Source organism: Lynx rufus, unplaced genomic scaffold, assembly GCF_022079265.1.
Source record: "Lynx rufus isolate CCGP_SWC_20201006 ecotype Redwood Valley unplaced genomic scaffold, mLynRuf1.p SCAF_9, whole genome shotgun sequence".
NCBI classification, from domain to species: Eukaryota; Metazoa; Chordata; class Mammalia; order Carnivora; family Felidae; genus Lynx; species Lynx rufus.
Genome location: NW_025814897.1, coordinates 39,133,511 through 39,154,805, shown reverse-complemented (window position 1 = coordinate 39,154,805; position 21,295 = coordinate 39,133,511). Strand labels below are relative to the sequence as shown.

The following is a 21,295-nucleotide window of genomic DNA, read 5'->3' as shown; positions in this document are numbered from 1 at the left end:
TCTCTGTATGACTTATTTCACTTAGCATTAACACTCTCCAGTTCCATCCACATTGCTACAAAAGGCCGTAATTCATTCTTTCTCGTTGCCAAGTAGTATTCCATTGTGTATATAAACCACAATTTCTTTACTCATTCATCAGTTGATGGACATTTAGGCTCTTTCCATAATTTGGGATGGGAAAAGATATTTGCAAATGACATATCAGACAAAGGGCTAGTATCCAAAATCTATAAAGAACTCACCAAACTCCACACCCAAAAAACAAATAATCTAGTGAAGAAATGGGCAGAAAACATGAATAGATGTTTCTCTAAAGAAGACATCCAGATGGCCAACAGGCACATGAAAAGGTGCTCAACGTCACTCCTCATCAAGGAAATACAAATCAAAACCACACTGAGATACCACCTCATGCCAGTCAGAGTGGCTAAAATGAACAAATCAGGAGACTATAGATGCTGGAGAGGATGTGGAGAAACGGGAACCCTCTTGCACTGTTGGTGGGAATGCTAACTGGTGCAGCCACTCTGGAAAACAGTGTGGAGGTTCCTCAGAAAATTAAAAATAGACCTACCCTATGACCCAGCAGTAGCACTGCTAGGAATTTACCCAAGGGATACAGGAGTGCTGATGCATAGGGGTACTTGTACCCCAATGTTTATAGCAGCACTTTCAACAGATAGCTCTTTGAGAAATGCTTCTCAAAGTCAGTTACAACTGTAGGATTTGAACAGGCTTTCCCACTCATGCCACCCCACCTTATCCTTTAAAGTATTTCCTCACTGCCCGTTCCCAAGGTTGCATTAATTTTGTCTTTTCAGGAGCATTTGGGTGGCTCAGTCGGTTAAGCGTTGGACTCTTGGTTCCAGCTCAGGTCATCATATCTGCTATCTGCTATCATGATATCTCATGATTCACGAGTTCAAGCCCTGGGTTGGGCTCCATGCTGATAGTGCAGAGCCTCCTTGGGATTTGCTCTCTCTCCCCCTCTTTCTGTCTCTCCCTTGCTCTCTCTCACTCTCTCTCAAAAATAAATAAACTTTAAAGATTTTTTGCATGTTTTAGTTTCTTCTGTGCAGACTTAGTCTTTGAGACATGGATAGAGGTTCACCACTCTATAGAAAACCTTGAATAAATTATGGCCAGAGCCCTGGAAAATGTTTCCTAGGCTCCACAGTTTCACGAGCAACGCTGGGCCTTCCCGTGACTGAAGTGATAGTGTTAGGGTGTCAGTAACAGATGGGATTGATCAAAGTCTTCCTCGAAATACTTGTGCCTGATGCAATTTCAGTTCACATTTTGTGTGTGGCTTTCCCAAGCTGGGGTGTGAAATTCAAGCATCAGAGAAACCAGCGGGGTTTGTAGGTTGAAGTTAATAAAACAATGTGAGCCTATGTAGCTCAGATTAATAAAATAAATACACAGATGTGAGAATCTAACCTCACACATCCAGGAGAGATCATCCTACAAATCTGGTTCCTTGGTGGGGCAGGGGGTGCCTAGATCACTGGGCCAAGAGCGATGAGGAAAACCACTGTCCAAATAATCAATAAAGCTCGATTTTTGCCAAATAAAGCTATTAGAATCTCCAACTCCTCAAAGATACTGCAAGAATTAATGACGAAATGGTTTTGAATGGCCAGTCTACTGTAAATAAAAGTTGCTTTTTAAGGATGTAGTACTATTATTAATGTTATTTCATGACCGGTGAAGGTACAAGATGTTGAATACTTAGGTCGTTTGATTAAATGACGATGCCGGCGTGATCACGGCTCAGGATTGGATTTCTATTCCAGACATGTTTTTAGTTTTGCACAGAGAGCATGTCGTGTTCTGATGGCAGATTATCTCTAGCCTTGATCAGCCACCTCTCATGTGCTCAGGCTGATGTCTCAGTTTGCTAATGGATAAATAACACAGCTTTCTCCACCCACTGATGTGGGTGGATAGGTCGCCTTTGTATGTAAAGCATATTATTATAAGCTGCAAGTTTTGGAAGACTGAACAAGCCTTTGCCAACATCTGGTCCTAATTCCTTCATTTAAAGTTGGGGAAATCAAGCCAGAGACAGTAAGTGGTTTGCCCCAAATCACTCCGTAGTGCCAGAGCCAGGGCTAAAATCTGGATCTATTCGTAAGTCCGATGTTTTTGCTGTGTCATTGTGCTGTATCCCCTCTGGTCTAGGATTCCCTTCTAAAACTTTTGGGTGCTTGGATTGAAAGCAAATCCCTAGGGAGCCAGTACCCAGTAAAGTACAGCACAATCTTTGGTACCCACCTGGTATTTTACGAGAGATTTTTCGTTATTCGTTGCAATTCCCGAGAGCACCAGACTTCGCCAGGCAGACAGCCAAAAGGCAACAAGTCAATGTGCCGTGCCTGCAGGAAACTTCAAGGCAACTTTCGACAGTGTTCTAGAGATCAAAGCAAGCCAGCTGGTCTGATTGCGACAACTGATAATTGGTGGCCATCCTAGTTAGGCTGACAGGGTTTCTGACATGGTGGATAGCCTACGCACTGCATTTCTAGATTAAGTCAATCAGTCACGTCCAATTATTCGGCCACGTCGATTTGAGAACCTGCTACATGCAGAGCTTTATGAAAACCTCTTTGAAATGAAAAAGCAAAAGGTTGGCCATGAGTTGTAATCTTCCCAGATACAAGTAGAGATTCCCCAGGCTGGACTTCTCAGAGGTACCTGGTGAGGTGACCTTTTCGTGAAAGCCAGGACCCCTCGTGACATGTGACTTTCTGTCATGGTTTTCAAGGGGAAATGAAAAATTGGTCTCCATGATCCTTCTTAGCCCTGGTATTTTTCTTTCAAATGACACTTACTGTATACATTTTTCAGAAGATCAGAGTAATGCACGTTTATTGTGGAAATACAGAAAATTACACAGAAAATAAGCACTCATAATTCCAATGTATTAGTAGCTACCTCCAATTTTCTGGTTCAAAATTTTTCCAGTCTGTGTTTTAAGCATATATAGAAGTATATACCGATTATTTTTATGAAATTGAGATTCTACTGTATCCTACCCTGAAATTCTAGAAGTCTATATTATGTGCAGAACTCAACACAGTAAGTTTCTCGCTCAAAGCCTGGCATGTGATGGTTGCTCCATAAACATTTGTTAACTGAATGGGGAGGGAAACCATGGTTTGCAGATTTGAGTAGCCTCATTGGAAGATCTCATATTTGGGCCGTGCCCAGATCTTGACCACAATCTCTGCATGCTAAAGAAACATACTGAACTGGAAATGACGACTTTCTTACCAGGTTTCTCTGTCCCAGGAGAGCATCAGTGGTAATTCATCTCCCTTTTTTTGTGCTCATTATTTATTTCAGGAGATTCCAAGAGCTGCACATACAAAAGAGCTGTTGGAAACATGGACCTCGGTGAAAAATGGCCCTTGGAGGAAGGAACCTGGTTGTCTCATGCTGGAATTCATCACTTTGCCAACACCAGAGGGGGTATGGCTGCTTTTGATGTCCCTGATACACGTGGTACTCTTCAACTCCTGCATTCATTGTGTCAACCCAGCTGTGCTCAGTACGTGCCCAGTGCTGTTTGTCTTTTCAAAAAAAGCCAGGAGGAGAGGAGAGGAATGGACTTTGGAGTCAGGCAGACCTGGGTTCAGATCCTGAATTTCCTACTTATAAGCTACGTGGCCTGAGAAAGCCTATCATATTCTCAGCTCTAACATGAGAGTAAGAATGCTTACTTCGTAGCGCTGTGATAAGGACTATGAGTAATGCGAGCTGTCATTTACTGAGCCCTTACCCTAGCCAGGGAGGAAGTTAGTCACACATCTCTGGGCACCTAACATGTGTCAGGTACTGTATTCCTGCTTATCTTGTCTCCTCTCCTCTCAACAGCGCTGCAAAGACTGGCATTGAGGATAATGCAACCAGTAGAAACAGAGTAGGTCAGCTCACTTTCTCTTTTTTCTTGCCTGACATCTGATTAATGCAACTCAGTGTTAAGTGATGGGGATGCTGTAAGTTTCCTGGAGTGGTGCATACAAATGTAACCCTCACACAGACTTGTGGGCCTCTTTCAGGTCTAAGAACCACCCCCCCCCCATCCTCCAAATCGAATGGAGATCTACTTTGGCGGTAGGAACCATTCTGTGGATAAGGAGATAAAGGCCCCTAATGCACTCACATGAGGTTTTTAGTAAGGTTATGCCTCCCATTGTCGTTTATACATTCGTTCAACCAGTATTGAGTATCTACTATGTGCCAAGCACTGGGAACACAAGGGAGAAAGATGGTCGGGGAGATCACCAGACCACACTCTGCTGCACCCCGTCTCTAAAATGGGTAACTTAAGGGGCACCTGGGTGGCGCAGTCGGTTGAGCGTCCGACTTCAGCCGGGTCACGATCTCGCGGTCCGTGGGTTTGAGCCCCGCGTCGGGCTCTGGGCTGACGGCTCAGAGCCTGGAGCCTGTTTCCGATTCTGTGTCTCCCTCTCTCTCTGCCCCTCCCCCGTTCATGCTCTGTCTCTCTCTGTCCCAAAAATAAATAAACGTTGAAAAATAAAACAAAATAAAATGGGTAACTTATAGAGCTGTGCCCCAGGGTACATCTTCCGACAGGCCCTACCGCACGCAATGGGAGACTGCCCAAAGGGAAGGTCAAAACTTTGAGAAAGCTTGGATGTTCAGCCAGAAGCCAACGGCTGTTCCCTCCTGTGCCCTGTCACGCCTCCACCTAACCACTTGTTAGAGGTTCTTATGCCGGTGTCTCCTCACAGCCCATGGAATACGGTTGAACCTCCCTCGCTCAACACACAGCCTTCCCTGATCAGACCTCTGCCTGCCTCTCTAGACTCATCTCCTGCTGCTCATTACTAAAAGCAAACCCCTTCTGTTGATGCACTGGCCGGCCTCTGGATCCTTGGACATGTCACGCTCTCGCACACCGTGAGCCTCTGCGCGGGCTGTTACTACTATCTGCCTTCCGCCCGGCAGGTTCCCACGCATCAGTGAAGCCTCAGCCAAAGTCATCTATTCTGGATCTCTCCCTGCCGCCACCCACCACTCCACCCTGGTCTGACCGAGAGGCCTGACCTCAGCACGGCCGCGGAACTTACAGGTTCCCGTGTCACGGCGCCTGCCTTACCGTGTTGTGACGGTGCATAGCTTGGGCAGCCTCTGGGCTTCCTGAGGCCTTGCTTCATTGGCCTTCGCATCCCTTTCACAAGCAGCCTAGCGAATACTTGATGCATATACATCCAATGGCAGGCTGCCTGCGTGGCTCGGCGAATGAATACATGGGTAGGACCGCATCCTGTGGGCATCTCTCCTTCGCCGAGAGCCACCTTTGACTGCGGTGACCCAGCTGGTCTGTGCACACCTCTCCCGGCACCACGGCACCACTTCATGGTACTGTGAGCACACCCATAGCATTCCATTCACCGCTCCAGGCTCGTTCACCAAAGTCTGAAGTCAGAGGAGAGAAAGGAAGTAGATGTGCTTTGTCTGCCGGTGCTTTTGTAACCTAGGCGATAGAATCACCTGTCACAGAATTTTAGAAGCTTTCAGGACCATTGTGACAAGCCGGTGGCTAAAAACTGCTTGTTGCCACCAACTCCACAAATGACCACATCGCACTATGAGTTGACCCTGCCGTGGATCTCCCATCTTCAGGGCACGGCCGGCTAGTAGGAAGGGGAACCAGACCGGTGTCTTAGAACTGCCTGAAGGGGAGGCGTTGGTCTCAGGTAATTGATAAGCTTCGGGGGCTGATGGAGGAGTTTAACTCTAGTGGGCAACAGATACCGGATATGTGGTCCCAGGTCGGACCCTCAGTAGGTGATGATGGAGGTGTCCAAGGCAAAGGATGGCAGTGGTGTGGTATGTGGGTGAAACACAGTGACAAAGAATCAAGGGAGCTGAAATCTAGAAATCCTTATGGGCAGCTAGTATTAGGGTGGTTCTCAGAGGCCTGGGCTGTGGTTCAGGGAAAGGGCTCAGGTCTTAAGAGGACTAGAGAGGTGGCCAGAATGGGAACTTGCACTCAGAAATAAAGTGGAAGCCCCGCTGGGCCAAAGCTAAGTCACAGTTGGCGGCATCACCAAAATAAATAAAGAGCAGTCGTTCATTGGGTATATACATTGCACCAGACATGATGCCGAGCCTTTTTTATATAGATATAGATGATCTCAATTCATTCTCACAACCTTCTTCTCATTTTATGAATGGAGAAACTGAGCCCGAAGAGGCTGACAAGAGGCTTGTGCAAGATCCTTCAGCTGGGAAGTGGCAGAGTGGGTATTTGAACTTCGATCTGCCTGACCCCAAGCCACTCTATGGCTATCGCTCCTCGCTTTACCCTCCAACACCCCCTTCTCAGTTTAGGCCTCTGGTGGGCCAGTTTCAGACGTTTATTGCCAGTCATTTCATTGTCATGGAAGAAAAGAGCCGTAGCTCGGAGCAGGGCCAGAAAACCAACAGTGCTGTTGCAACGTGTGGATTATCATCCAAGACCCTCCCACGGCCACTTCAGCTAATGCATTGCCTAGGCCTTGACCCACCTGCTTCTGAGCATCTTTCCTCCATGCCCTGACCCCTGTCCCACCTCTCCCACCCATTGTGGGATGCCCATTGTGGGCTCACAGAGTTTCCATTTCTAGTGAAGTACCAGGGAAAGTCCTGGAGTGTCCAGGCCTTCGGGTTTTGTTCTTGGCTTCATGGAATCCTCTGAGAACCGTGTTATCTGCCAGGGAGGCTCCGTCATCCCGGTGAGTCATCGGCCTTGGGGCAGGGCCAGATCCACGCAACATCTGCCTCTGTGTTATCGTCAGGGTGTCGCGGGCGGCCATTAGAGTAGGAACAGCCTTCAGGAAGCTGGCAAGGAGAACCCAGGATGTCTGGGGGTGAAATGAAGTTTCTGGAGGAAAGTCCCTCTGCCACTCTTGCTTCCTCCACTGCTAAAAACGCCCTCGAGGACCTGGGCCGGTGGTTTTTCCAACTTTTTTGAAAGGGCTGGAACCCATTTTCCAAACGAAGCTGTCTGCAGTGCCTGACGCATCAGACAGAAGGGGGCCAGCATTTGGCCAGAGCTCTGTTTCCGATTGCCGCATCACAGGCTGATGTGGCTGCTGCTTGGATTTGCCAGCTAGCACACCACACACGGGGGGATTTGGTGCAGGAGGGGCGGCGTCCGCAGCCCTCCTCGGCGAATCTCCAAATCCTGTTACAAATGCGTTCACTCAGCCCTTCGGGAACCCTATTGTCCCTTCTTCCCAGTGGAATCCACCTGCTTATGTGTCTCCTCAGGGGAGAGCCAGGAAGTTTGGGAACCCTAACCCGGCCAGGTGTGTGACAGAAATGCCGCGGTGCTGTCTCCATTATGGTTATAAAAACAGGAAGGAGCAGATTTCCCTTCCGGTTTCTCTCAAGGTCAGGGAGAGTTTTCACATCAGGCAGGAAGGAAAGGAGGAACATTTTCTGAGAGCGCTGTGTGCGCTAAACACTGCTGCGGGCGTTATTCTATTTCCTATCGATTCTCACTGAAATCCCCACAAGGAGTTATTTGCATCATCCGCATTTTGCAGACGAGGAAACGGAGCCTTGGAGCGGCAAGATGGCGAAGCCAAGGTCATACGGCTAAATGCCAGCAGAGCTCACGTTCGAACTCGGGCCTTTATCCCGCTGGGCTATGCGGTGTCCATTTTACCTCTTTGTTCGGTTTCAAAGGACAACGCTGTGTGGCATCTCCACCTTTCTGTGAGGCTCGTTTCTTTTTTGCACGTTTCTCTTGCATATGGTGCGGTAAAAAGACTAACACGATGGAATCTGTTATCCACAGTCCTCTGCTGGCACTTAAAAAAAGGGTTTTTTTTTTTTTTTTAAATGTTTATTTATTTTCGGGAGAGTGCAAGCCGGAGAGGGGCAGAGAGGTGGGGGACAGAGGATCTGAAGCAGGCTCTGCGCTGACAGGCTGACTGCAGCGAGCCCGATGTGAGGCTCGAACTCACCAACCGCGAGGTCATGACCTGAGCCAAAGTCAGTTTCTCAACTGACTGAGCCACCCAGGTGCCCCGATTTTTAATGTTTGTTTATTTTTCTGAGGCGGGGGAGGGGCAGTGAGAGGGAGACAGAATCTGAAGCAGCCTTCAGCACAGAGTCTGACGCGGGCCTCAAACTCTACGAACTGTGAAATCGTGATCTGAGTGGAAGTTGGACACCCTACCCCTGAGCCACCCAGGCGCCCCCTCTCCTGGCATTTGTTTTAACAAGTTCCATAAATGTCTTTTCGTGTTACAGAAGAGTTCACGGTCTGGGCAGGTTTGGACACTTCCCAAAGACTAGTGGCAAGACTAGGGCTCGCACCTTGACCTCTACTGTTCCTTCCAGTACCTATGCTGTGTTGACTGCCAGGGCCATATCGTCTTGGAAATGCCATTCCAGTGTGAAAGGCAAGAGGCCTCAGGCAGGCTGAGAGGATTCTCTGCAGTCTCTGAGAGAAGAGAGTTCCTCTCAGGCCACAGTCCAGGATGCTTGGGTGGAAAATTCAAGATCAGGGCAGGTCTCCGCATCTCAGCGGAGACTCACATGCATCCTACGGATTTCTTTTGTCGCCGTTTGGTCACAGACTTCAATTGCAGCAAATGTTTTTGCCCTTAATCTCAACACAGGGTATTTTGTCTGATTTCACCCGGTAGATCCAACTGGGTGTGAGTTGGAAGTGTGTGATTTTCCCCTGCAGGGACCTTCTTCTGTGTGTATTTTTGGAATGGTTTTTTATTCCGATTCATGTCCACATACACCTTCCAGTAGCTTCTTGGCTCAGCCGGAGTTTATCTCCTTTGATATGATGTTGAGTGAGGAGTCTTTTAAATCTTCGTCTCTGTTCCATGCTTAGTAATAGGAACCCTAGCGGGCTGGACGAATACAATTGGCTTATGCATTTTGTGAAACACCTTGCTTTTGTTAGTAGCACCTACCGCATTGGTATTTGGATTTTTCGGAGAACATACTTAGCATTTTTAGAAAATGAATCCTTGGCTTCCTGGCAGACTTAGCAGCATCTCCTCTCTTGGTTTGTATTGTTTCTGCTGAGGATGATGACTTTTTTCCAGGTGTGAGATAGTTGCGTTTCTTGTAGAGCCCATTTCTTTCTTTTGGAAGTTATAGAACGCCTTTTTTTAGAACAGTTGTCCGAAGTTTTGATTTTTGTTTAAGGGAAATAAGGCAACTATGTATGTTTATATACATAGATACTAAATATATGTACAAATATTAAACCCTAGGAGGAGGGGAGATGGCCTTTGCGCCAGTTCGGCCCTGGAGCTAATGCTGTGACCAATTAAGTACCAGTTTCTTTCTGGTGAAACCTTACGGGTGGGCATACATTTGTCCTTGGTTGGCCTGTCCTACGAGGACACAGATAAGAGACTGTATAACAGAAGAGAATCGTGCTGTGCTCAGGCAGCCACGGCCTCACTCTCTCCCCCTAAATCAGTCCTGCCCATGCTCCCCAGGGAGAAGGGGGGTGGGGAAGGGGGGCGGGCATTGCTGCTCTGCTGTTAACTAGCAGAGAGCCTCCGGGAGACAGAAGGCTACCTGCAGAGAAGATGAGCAAAGGGCAAGGCCGGGGAGGAGAGGAAGGCAGAGGGAGGGCTCAGCCCACTTCTTTCTGTCTTTCATGCTTGAAATCGGTGTCCTTCCAAGGCCCGGGGTTGGGAAGGCTGTGGACAGATCCTAGTGGCCTCTGGCTATTGCTCAAACTTGGTTTTGTCGAATTGGTGCAGCTCTTCCTTGCAAAGGTAATTGATAACATACTTCAGCTGCAGATAAGTCTCCCCACACGGCATTCAGCCCCTCCTGCATTTCTTAGAGGAAGAAGCTGTGTCTGTATAAGACTCTCATCTCCAGCTCTTCTCCACTGACCGAGCAGCTGTGTAGACCCAGGGGACCCCAGAGTCAGAGCAGCCCATAAAAGGCAGGCTGGAGACAGCAACAGGGTCCCACCCTGTGGCCTTTGCCCCAAGTGGAGCCTGCAGTCCAGGCCGGCCTGCCGCCTGGACAGCAGAGTAGGCCAGGGGATGAAGGCATTCCCAGACTGCAGCAGGCATAGCCTTGGCCACCGCTGTATCCCCTGCACCCTCAGCAGGCTATCCGTGATGGCCACTGTGCTCAAAGCACTGTGCTAGTCACCCCACAAGCTTCTGCAGTGTGCTCTTAGCTCGAGAGATGGGGCTAAGAATTCCTCTGATCCTAGAGTTATAGCCAGTGGTGCCATTTGGCCACACTTCATTCACCAAAGAGTGAGGAGTCTCATGGAGCTTCCCAGATAGCCAAAGTATCGTCCTTCCAAAGTCTACATGTTGTTCAAAGTTTTACTGTTTTCCACTAGTAGATAAGACCATTTATCCATGGTTTCTGCACGCTTCCTTGCCCCAGCTTATGATTGGAGCTGGACCAAAAGTTCACTTAGAAACTTATTGCCTTTAGTTTGGAATCTGGAGTATGATATGTAACTTTTTAAAACAGTTCATATACCCATTTGAATATGCCTAAAATAATCTCTCCCAGGACGCCCAAGAAGCTGTGGATGGTGTTTCAGTCTAGCGATGGAGACTGGGATAGGATGGGAAAGAGGAACTCATTTTATAGTTTATACTCATCTGTACTAAATAATTTTTCCTTTACCTTGAACATGTATTATTTGTTTATATAGTAACATGTAATTGATATATATGGATAGAGGTAGAGACAGAGCTAGAGATTTAGATATAGATACTTAAGAAAGAGGTCGGATTCCCAGACTAGCTCCCAAACCCCATTCAACTCACGATGCAGCAAGCAATAGTAATAGTGGACATTATTAGCCCGCTGTGTCATCTGTTTCTATGGAAAACCTGAGTTCTAGAAATAGTTCGCCCTGAGCCCCAGAAATATCTCCTCCCTGCCACTTTCTCTCCACATGTCCCACCCTCTAATGAATGCTGCCACCGAAACAGAAGGAAGAGCTCCTTCTTCCTGTCTGCAGGTGCCACGGCACAGAAGGATCACTCTCCTCCTAGCGGACTCTGGCATGGTCGGGCCCTCTATGTGGGAGAGAAGTAACACTTACTAAGCATCCACTGTGCCAGGCACACTGTGCGGTCTGTCTCATACTTTACCTACTTTGCTACTGTCAGGAAACCCAGGTGCTGAGAGGTTTAGTATCATCCTGAGAGTGCCTTCTAAAAATGGACAGAGCTCAACTTCCAACTGATAAGCTTGTGCACTGTCCTTTATAGGTCAGTGGCCCTCCAGCAGCACCATTTCTTTATAAGAGGCCTGTAAAGGTCAAGCCTAGGTAGGCACGTTGGACACTGCCTGAGGTTCAGTAAGATCCTCTGTCACGGAATCCCTTATTAGACAGTAAGTGACCGGAGGGCAGGAGTCTGTCCTGACCACCTTTGTGTCTGCAGTGCTTAGCACAGTCCTGGAAGTATGGTAAATTCCCCATAAATGTTTGTTTGGTGAGCAGGAAATACTATTGTTTGTTCTTCTCTGCTTCCTAAGATAGGAAATTGGAATCATATATTTAATTGTTTTCAACAGCAAATGATGAAGTAAGAAAAATATTTTCTCATTAACCTTCGGGTGATTAAGAAATTCAAACAACTGAAGTGCTATAAGGAAATGTTTTGGCTTACAAGGCATCCATTTATAGGTACAAATTGAAGGGATACCATTGTGAGTTAGAACAATCTGGCAGGCTCCAGAACCCAGTCGTCAAGTAGGACATTTGTATTGCTCTTCCCATGGGGAAAACCTTCTCCCAACTCCATGTAACCAATCTCCAAGCCAATTCTTTTAGAACACAACCAAAAGTCAGGGCAATGTGACATTGCCCTTAATTTGAAGCATATTCTGTGGCTGGTGACTCCTTTCAGTAACTCAAAGTTGTTAAAAGAAAGAAAAGAGCCCATTTTTTTCTCAGCTGTAAAGGAACTGGCCATCCCGTAATAACTAATTTTACCTGATTTTCACAATGTGACAGTCTCTCTTCTGGGGGGGGGGGGTCTACGTGCATTAGTTTACTGCACTCTGAACACAACCTTATGAGTTAAGTATGATTATTTTCTCCATTTTTAAAGGAACTGAAGCTTGCAGAAATGAAACTACTAATTAGTAGCAGAACAGATGTTAGAACCAAGGTCTGGCGGACCCCAAAGCACTCATAGATGGCCTCCCTTACAACACAAAGACTAATTGCTTCTCAATAAGATGAGGAGAGGGAGGAGACTAATCCCGCAGACAGTCTACACGAGTCCATCCACACACGGGATCGTTGGATCAACAGTTGCTATTAGAACCATTGGAATTGGCAATAGCAAAGCCAGTCTTGACCATGGCAAGAGCTACTTTGGAAGAGTGATGAACAGAAGTTTGTTTGCCTTCAAAAACAAAAGGAAGAAGTGGACACAATGAGTGTAGACAATTCTTTTGATGAATTTCGTTGTAAAGGGCAGCTGAGAACTGGCGGGAGATGGGAAGAGAGGTGGTGTCAGGGAAGAGTGAATATAGTAGGATGTCTGTATTCCAATGGGAATCATCTAGGACAGAGGAAAACAGTAGTTTAGGTAGAAAGGGGGAAAAGCCACATGAGAAGGGACAGGATCTGATCCACAATGGAAGAAGTGGCCTTAGATGGAGAAGGGATGGTGCACCCAAGGTAACGGGAGAGGAGAAGGGGAAGAAACGTAGGCGAACGGAGAGTGATTGCTGGGCTATCCTAAGGTCCACTTGAGATCGGCGATCACGAACTGAAAATAAGGCCAGGAAGCATGATGCCGTGCTTCTCCCAACCATGTTTAGCCAGGTGCTGATAGAAAGAAAGTGGAGAATTCGTATTTATCGGGGTTGTGGTTTTTCCAGGTAAGTAGTATGGAGAGGAGGGGGTGGGGGGAGTTGAATCTGAAGGTGTATGAAGGAAAGAAAAGATAATAATGTACCTGGAAACTAAGGTGGATAAAGGGGGAAGAGATGTCATGAGATAAGCAAATCATAGGTGCTGCTAAGGTCAGAGAGCCATTGGATTAAGATAACAGAGTAGACTGGAAAAGTAGGAGGTGGTGGGTGGAGGGTAGAATGTTTGACATCGAAATGGATGATGTCATTGTGAGAGCAGGGAGCCTGGAGAGTTGGACGAGGTCAAGGAAAGGAGAGGACGCTGAAGAGCTGAGAGACCAGAGGACCAGAAGAATCCACTGTGTAGATTCAGAAATCAGAATTATAACAGGAATGGTATTGGGGAAAGTGACGGTGATCCAAGTACCCACATCTTCGAGGAATGAGTTGGAATAACCCAAGGGTCTATAGACGGCTGCAATAAGTAGGAGTGGTGGTGATGAGCCATGAATTCCTGAGGGCAGATGGGGGGATTCTAGGAAGTGGGAGGGGTTGGAGTGACACATGCAAACATTCACCCAAGCATGTTCCCTTCATGCACTTGGGAGCTCCCGTTGTCAGGAGTGGGGGGAAAAGAGGAGGACAGAGAGACAGGCCAGGCCGCTTATGGATGAAGCCCCACCCAGCTGCTCCAGCATTCCTGCGTAAGCAATGCTGGCCACAGTGGCTTCTTTCCGTCCTCCCAGGTAATTTGTAAACCAAAAGCTGACAGTGGAAAACCCAGAGATGGCTGAGTGTTTATAGAATTAGAGCACACTGGCACAGATCCAGGGGCCCTCCAGCTGCTGCAGCTGGTGATCTGGTTGCTCTGAGACTGTAGATGGCTCCCAGGAGGTTGCCCAGACTGCGGACTCCCACTGTCAGTCTCCAAGGCCGGGGACAGGAGAAGGGACAACCATTTTCTCAGTTTTCTCCTTCTTTCCTCTTAACTCCTTCTGGCATCTGTGCGGGCTGGCTCTCTGGAGCACATCCCCAAAGCCCAGGGCCCTCCCAGGCAGAGCAGTCAGGAAGTCCTGGGGGGAAATACAAAATGCATCTGCCCAAGTTATTCAGGCCAGTGACACGGAGAGGGAAGTTCCTGCAATCTAACATGAATTGCTTTAGGACCTACAACATGGACTCTGAGACCATAACTTCTGAATCTACATTCTGTATTTGAAACCACTCAACTTTTTATGTAGAAGCAGCTCTGCTCTGCTCTCCTTAGACGGTCACACACACACACACACACACACACACCTCACAGTGCTGTGCAGTCATCCCTAAGTTACTTAACTTCGGAGGCTCAGTCTCACTACCTGTGAAATGGAGACCTACTAACCTTCACCGTTCGAACCAGGTGGTCTCTTAAGGGGAGGAAATATTGTTTGAACTGCAGTTAGAATTCCTGTTCAAAAGGAAGGAGGGGTTGGGGGCACACGAAGCTGCTTCTCCCCTGGTGCAGGACATATTCAAGCTCTGAAAATCCGGCATCTCCTCGTGAGAAGCACGGAACAAACGATTTCCCAAGCATCGGGGTAGGGCAGACGTAATACAAGAAGGCAGGGATCGTTTTAGAACTGGTTATGCTCCAGTTTTTAATAAACGGCCAAAGGGGTGGGGGCGGGGGAGGACACCCTCCAACAGGGAGTTGGGAGGCAGCGCGCGCGCCGCTGCCGAGCGTGACGGCCACGGTCGCCTAGCAACGGGCGGCGGGGATGCGCGCGGGGCGCCCGGCCTGGTGGGCGCGGGGAGCTCGCCGCCGCCACCGCCGCGCGCCCGCGGGCCTCCGGTACCCGCCGCGAAACTTTGGGGCTTCTCGGCGCCGGGGCGTCGACGCGAGCCCAGGGGGACGCAGCAATGCGCCTCGCGGGCTGAGGGCGACAGGATGAGGTCGCGGCCCGGCGCGCCGGGCCCGGGGATCCGCGGGGTCGCACCCGCGGAAAGTTGGCGCGCACCTGCCCGAGCCTGGGAGGCGCGCGGTCCCCGGTCCGAATTGGCCCGGCAAGTTTCTTTGGCAATTTCTTACCCCCTTTGGATCCGGTGTCCCGAACCCCGCCTGGCCCCCGGGTTTACGGACTCCGATCTCTGCGAGAGAGAAACCCGCGCTTTTCTAGAGGACCTGCGCGGTAGCAGATGCTTGATCGATTTGCCCTGAGTGATTGCGATTCTGTTTTTGTTTTCTGTTTTTTGTTTTTTTTTTTTTTTCTCTTACTCCAGACAGTGAGTTTGTGGAAGCCTCTCCCGAGCCCTACAGCCCGGAGGAGTTAGGTAAGTCTAGCCCTTTGCCTCTTCTCAGAATTCCGCCCAAGAACGGAGAGTCTGGGGGTGCCAGGACTGAATCAGCTGGAGGGGAGGAGGGATAGGGTCAGGAGGCACCCCCCAGGGGTGCTTGGGGGTGACAGGGGAAGTGTCAGATGTGGCATGGGGGGGGGCGGTGGCGAGGAGCGAGGCTCAGCAAACTTCCCGACCTGGGGCCTCTGGAAGCAGCTGGACTCATCCTACCTGGAAGGACACATTGGTGGCTGTCTCTGCCCAACCGAGGACCTTGACCGATTAGGACCTCGTGAGAGTAGTCCATTACTGAATTGAGTTGAGCGCCCCCAAGGGCTGTCTAGTCACCACCTGGGAGCTGTGCCCCTCCCTGTAGGTGTCTGGGAACCGGGGGCATTTCGTCCTCCTGTGCCTGAACCTGTAAGTGTAGACTTGTGGTGGGTGAACTGCGACCCTCCTGTCACAGACAGACTTCCTTGTGCGGAGAGAAGGAAATTTGCATTGTCAGGATCCCTCTCAATATTCCTGCCACCCAGTCTCACTTTGGTGGCTCAGCGATGGGTTCCCTTTTCTTTCTTTTGGTCCTTACCAAATCCCACTCCACCTGAAATAAAACTCCACCTCAGCGATGACTCTCATGCACCCAAAATAGGTCTGCATGGAGGATGGCATTCCGAGACAGGGGAGAGTGCCTTGTTTTATTCAGAAGGTGTGTGTCTGACAAGTTGCGGGGCCATCATTATCTCTGTAAATGGAATCGCAGATTAAATGCATAAACAAAACTAGCTTTTAAAGGCTCACTATAGTGAATCCTTTTATGGAATGAAAATGACATCTACACCACAGGTTTGCATGAAGTGATTTATTAAGAGGGCGGATATGTGGTGAAGGGCTCTGCTCGTGTGTAATTGTGTATTAATGACACCAGCCCTGGCACTCCACAGTGTGACAGAAGCTATTTGGTTCTCTTAAATTATAGATCAGCATAAGCATTCTATATGGGCTGAGCATTCCTTGCTCTGAGAAACCGCCTGTATACCTACTAAATTGTTTGCAGTCACGGAATGATTTAGGCACCAGAAAGGGCCCAGGTGTTTGACCCTCTTTCGTCTCCATATCTACTTCCGGCAGCAGCATACTGGACTGCCCTCAGTGCCGAGGCACTGATACGTAGGGGGAGCCCTTCAAATTAGCGGTAGAGGATAAGGAAGCAACCTTATTTCTCCTCAGCTTCCCTGGGGGAAAAGCGCAATTTCTCATGAGGAGATATAGGAGCCATGGGGTTTCCTCCTGGGCTCTGAGATTGCAGGGTGACTGAGAATAGAAAACCCAAGTCTGAGAGCCTGAGACCAGGGTTCTTGATAAATATGTTAACTAGCCTGTTTTCTCATCTTTGGAAAGCTGGGGTTGTGGCAGGTGACCCCTAAGGTGTCATCCAGCTCCAGTATCCTGAGAAGCTGCGAGGAGCCTTGAGCCAAAGGAAGTACACAGCTATGGGTGTTTATTATTGATATTCATGGGCCATGCTGTTTGCGTGCATGGTGTCTCCAAAGGGTTATTCTCTCCCTGTCAGAGCGGCTCACTGGATGGGACTGCGTTGCTTCCTTGCTGCTCAGATCAAAGACGAAGCTGGCATTTCTCCCTTGGAAAGAGTCATGATAGTTTTTGGTGCTTTTCTTAGACACACAGTGGGAAAAATGCCTCTTACGGCAGTTGATGAGCTTGTCAAGAAGCCATTCTTTCTGGAACACAGATGAGCACAGATTCAGCCCCTGGCCAGCAGATGAGGGACCTGAAGAAGAGGTAGAGGGAAGTCATAAAAAGTTCGTTTGAATTCTATCACTGCATTTACTTGTGACTTTGGGAAGGTGGCTGAACCGCTCGGAGCCTTGGTTATCTCCTTGGCCCAACTGGAGACCTTGCATGGATGTCGTAGATGGTGTATGGAAAGCCCTAGTACCTGAGTTGTATACTCAAGTCTTCAGGGAGTGCTCGCTGTTACTATTATTCATTTGAAAGGTACTTATTTCCTGTGCGTGAAGGATGGAATGGCTCTTGTCAATTGTCCCACCTATTAACCGATACCATTTTTATTTCTAGAAATTTCTCTGCAACTTACCCAGTCTCCAAAAACAGATGGTCAGGGATGCTGATCTGGTCAATTGAGTTATTTAGTGATTTGTCCCTGCAGTAGCACATGGAATGGTTTTCCATCTGAGATCTTTGGTGACAGTCCCATTGCTTTCTTGTGGCACGATTGGTAGTCTGTTTCACTTCCAAATTTTCATCTGAGTCTCCAAGTGCACTGCACACTGGCCCTTAGCAATTTATCCTCAGTGTTGCAGCAAGATCATGTCATGAAATTAAGTTACAAAAAAAGGAGGTTTGAAAAGACAGTAGAAATAAGAGTCTTATCTCTAGATGAATGTTGTTTTGAAGGCTGCCTGTGATGAAGAATCCAGAAATAAGCCCTCTCTCTCTCTCTGGTGGTGCCATTTTCTTTTTTCTTTCTTTCTTTCTTTCTTTCTTTCTTTCTTTTTAGGATTTTTTAAAAGTTTATTTATTTTGAGAGAGAGAGAGAGAGAATGAGCAGGGGAGGGGCAGAGAGAGAGAGGGAGAGAGAGAAACCCAAGCAGGCTCTGCACTGTCATTACAGTGAGCCTGATGTGGGGCTCAAACTCATGAACCTTGAGATCATGACCTGAGCCGGAACCCAGAGTTGGACACTTAACCGACTGAGCCACCCAGGCGCCCCCGTGGTTCCATTTCCTAAGGAGGCAAAGCCCACACCTCTTCATAGCCTTTCTATAGTCCCATCCCTAGGCAGAAGTGATAGCTCTCTAAACCCAGATGTGACCATGTCTGCCCCTGTCTAGTAACTTTTACTGACTCCCTACTACTTGGAGGATAGATGTTTGCTTAGGCATGGGAAGACCTCCATGATCTGCATCACCCCCACCCACTATAACTTTGTAGTTGTATTTGAGCCATGCGGCAGTCCTCTAAATTCAGCCCTGTTCCCCGTGCCTACGTGCCCTCCCTCCTTTCCTCCTTTTCTTCCTGGCTGGCTCCTACCCTTCGTTCAACACTAAGCCTAAGTGTCCTGTCGTCCTAGTGGTTCTCAACCCTGCACGTCAGAATCAGGGTTGCTGTTAAAAGTCCTGAAATCGGGGTGCCTGGGTGACTCAGACGGTTAAGCGTCCAACTCTTGATTTCTGCTCGGGTCGTGATCTCACGGTTTGTGTGTTTGAGCACCGCATAGGGGTCCCGCTTGGTATTCTCTCTCTCCCTCTCTCTGCCCCTCCCCTGCCCATGCTCTCCCCCCCTCTCTCTCTCTCAAAATAAATTTTAAGAACTTAAAAAAATAAAAACGAAAGTCCTGAAACCAAGCCTTCACCCTGACCAAGGACATCAGAATTTCTAGAATGTGGCCCCAGGCGGCAGTGTGCTTTTTAAAAATCACATTTCCAGTGATTCCAGTGTGTAGCCAGGTTGTGAGTTACTGGCCCAGATGGCGGCCACCTCATTCTCTGTAAATCTAGCAGCCAGCACAGAGCCTGGCATCAGTAAATGCTTGTTGAACGAGTGAGTGATGGCGGACCCTGGGATACTGTGTCTTTTCAGATACCTATCTCTAAGATTGGATCCTCTGCTTGTTATCACCATGCCTTGGGGACCGAATCCTTTGACCTGCGCCTAGATCTCTCTCCTTTGTTCATTCGTTAGGCTTATCCAGTTTATTTTCTACCTTTCTTAAAAATAGAAGTTTTTTTTTTTTTAATTTTTTTTTCCAACATTTTTATTTATTTTTGGGACAGAGAGAGACAGAGCATGAATGGGGGAGGGGCAGAGAGAGAGGGAGACACAGAATCGGAAACAGGCTCCAGGCTCTGAGCCGTCAGCCCAGAGCCCGACGCGGGGCTCGAACTCACGGACCGCGAGATCGTGACCTGGCTGAAGTCGGACGCTTAACCGACTGCGCCACCCAGGCGCCCCAAAAATAGAAGTTTTAAAAACATTTTTTAGTATAAACGTAACACCTGTTTATTTTAGGAAATTTGGACATTATAAAGAGTGGGGGGAAGTCCCCTCCTACCACCCAAAAGCAGACAGATCCCACGTTCCCTTCACTTTTCCTGATGTGCTGCCCTTTGGGATTGCTTGACCCTCTGGCGTGCCTCATTGAGCTCAGTTGTTGCTGTCTGTGCTCAGACCCTGCGAACTTTCCTCTGAGTCCCTAAAGGAGTGCCCTTGAAGATGGCATTCTTGGAGGGTACCTGGGTAGCTTAGTCGGTTAAGTGACCGACTCTTGATTTTGGCTCAGGTTATGATCTCACAGTTCATGGGATCGGGGCCCACATTGGGCTCTGGGCTGAAAGCGCAGGGCCTGCTTGGGATTCTCTCTCTCTCTCTCTCTCTCTCTCTCTCTCTCGCTCAAAATAAGTAAATTAAAAAAAAATTATGTATAAAAAAAGAAAATACCATTCTTGGGAGCCATGCTGCTGAGGGCTGATATACCATGAGAAGGAGTTTTCCTTGTGCAATTCTTATTCTCCTCATTCAAGCAGGATGTATGGGCTCTGTTAGAGTAAATGATGACATTTGTGTAACGTCTTTAAAATGATAACTTAAATGTTTACCAGCCTCCCCCCTTTCCTTCCTAAAATAGGAGATGAGTTCACAGCTCTGGGTAATATAGTATTTCTGTCTGTCAGAGTACAGCAGCTTGTTCAGTATAAAATTAGTCAGGATGGGCCAACTGCTGGAACAAACACACACGTCAGTGGCTTAACGTGATAAAGGCAGTGTTTCTTGTTTGTGTTACAGTCATGTTGACTTGTCTCCACCTGGAGGTAGCATACTCACTTTTTGTATTCCCAAGTTGAGAACTGGGCCCGTAGCCTCACCTGGAAGGAAGGAGGCTAGGCAGTGGAGTGTAGTAATATTCCAAGAAGGAGAGAACACTTACACTGGGATCATCAGCAGTCTCTGCCAGTCATATTGCTTCAGCCACGATGGCTGGGCCATATCCTGGCCACGTAGGTGCCGGGTCTTTGTATTATTTAGGATCCTGGTTTGGCTGCTATAACAAAAGCTAAAAGGACAGTGACTTAAATAAGAAACAAGTTAGTTTCTTTTTCACTTAGAACATAGGCAGGTACTGTTATGGTGGCTTCTCTGTGCTCCGACATCCTGAAATATTGCTTCCACGCAGTTCAGGGGGGCTGCTTCGGGCCCCACCATCACATCCACATTCCGGCCCATCGGGAAGACAGAAAGGAAACGGAAGGCACAGCCTGAAAGCTGCACACATCATTTCACCTACGTTCCTTTGGCCTGAGCTTTAGTCCCATGGCCATACCTAGCTCTAAGGAGGCTGGGAAATTTGGGTGGGCGTAAGGTGGAGTCCATCAACAGCAGAATGATTGGGTAGGGGGCAGACAGAAAGAGGTGCTGGATGATTAGTAATCTTTTAAATGAATTATAGGAAGCATGCGTTAGTGGTTAAGAACATGTACTTTGAGTCGTACTGTGTGGGTTTAAATTTTACTTTCTTCCTGACCTTGAGCAAATTACTTAATCTATAGCTTCATTTCCTAGTCTCTAAAATCCTGTGTCATCTATTTTCTGATGCTCTGCCAGACCCAATACCATCTTTGCCACTCTGCTGTGTGCCTTTCGGAATATATCGTCTGGAATATATCCAGTTGGATTCGGCAGGATAGGGGTGGGTGGAAAGAAAAAGAGCCAGGGCACTTATTCCCTTCCTGGCAGGCTGTGCTGGTCCAGGCCACAGCTCCTCCAGAGTCCCCCTCTCTTGTAGCATCACATCATGCTGGATTCTGGAGTCCTCTCTTCTGACCCAGGGTGGCAGCAGTTCCCCACTTTACCTCTAGGGGGCTTCCTCACCAGTTTTCCCTTAACCCTGCTCGGCACACTTGAATCAGCGGTGCCTTCGTCAGACTCTCTTCTGGCACCATCTGGGCACACCATCCATTTCCTGCTCGCACCCTGGCTGACACGATGGGGGTGCTAATAGGACGTGCTCCGACCATGGGGGTGGGAGGTAAATGCGTTGTAGGACTGACGCTCAAATGTAGCAGCCGTCCTTAAATGTTTA

The 21,295-nt window shown here is 48.2% G+C and overlaps 1 protein-coding gene across 1 annotated transcript in view; it reads left to right on the top strand.

Moving 5' to 3' along the window:
• Positions 1-14,788: 14,788 nt before the first annotated feature.
• The window catches only part of AMOTL1 (angiomotin like 1), a 116,161-nt gene continuing 109,654 nt past the window's right edge, over positions 14,789-21,295 (top strand). The window contains exons 1-2 of the mRNA XM_047072321.1: positions 14,789-14,908; positions 15,129-15,171. Coding sequence (XP_046928277.1) covers positions 14,789-14,908; positions 15,129-15,171 — 163 coding nt within the window. The remainder of the gene's footprint in view (positions 14,909-15,128; positions 15,172-21,295) is intronic.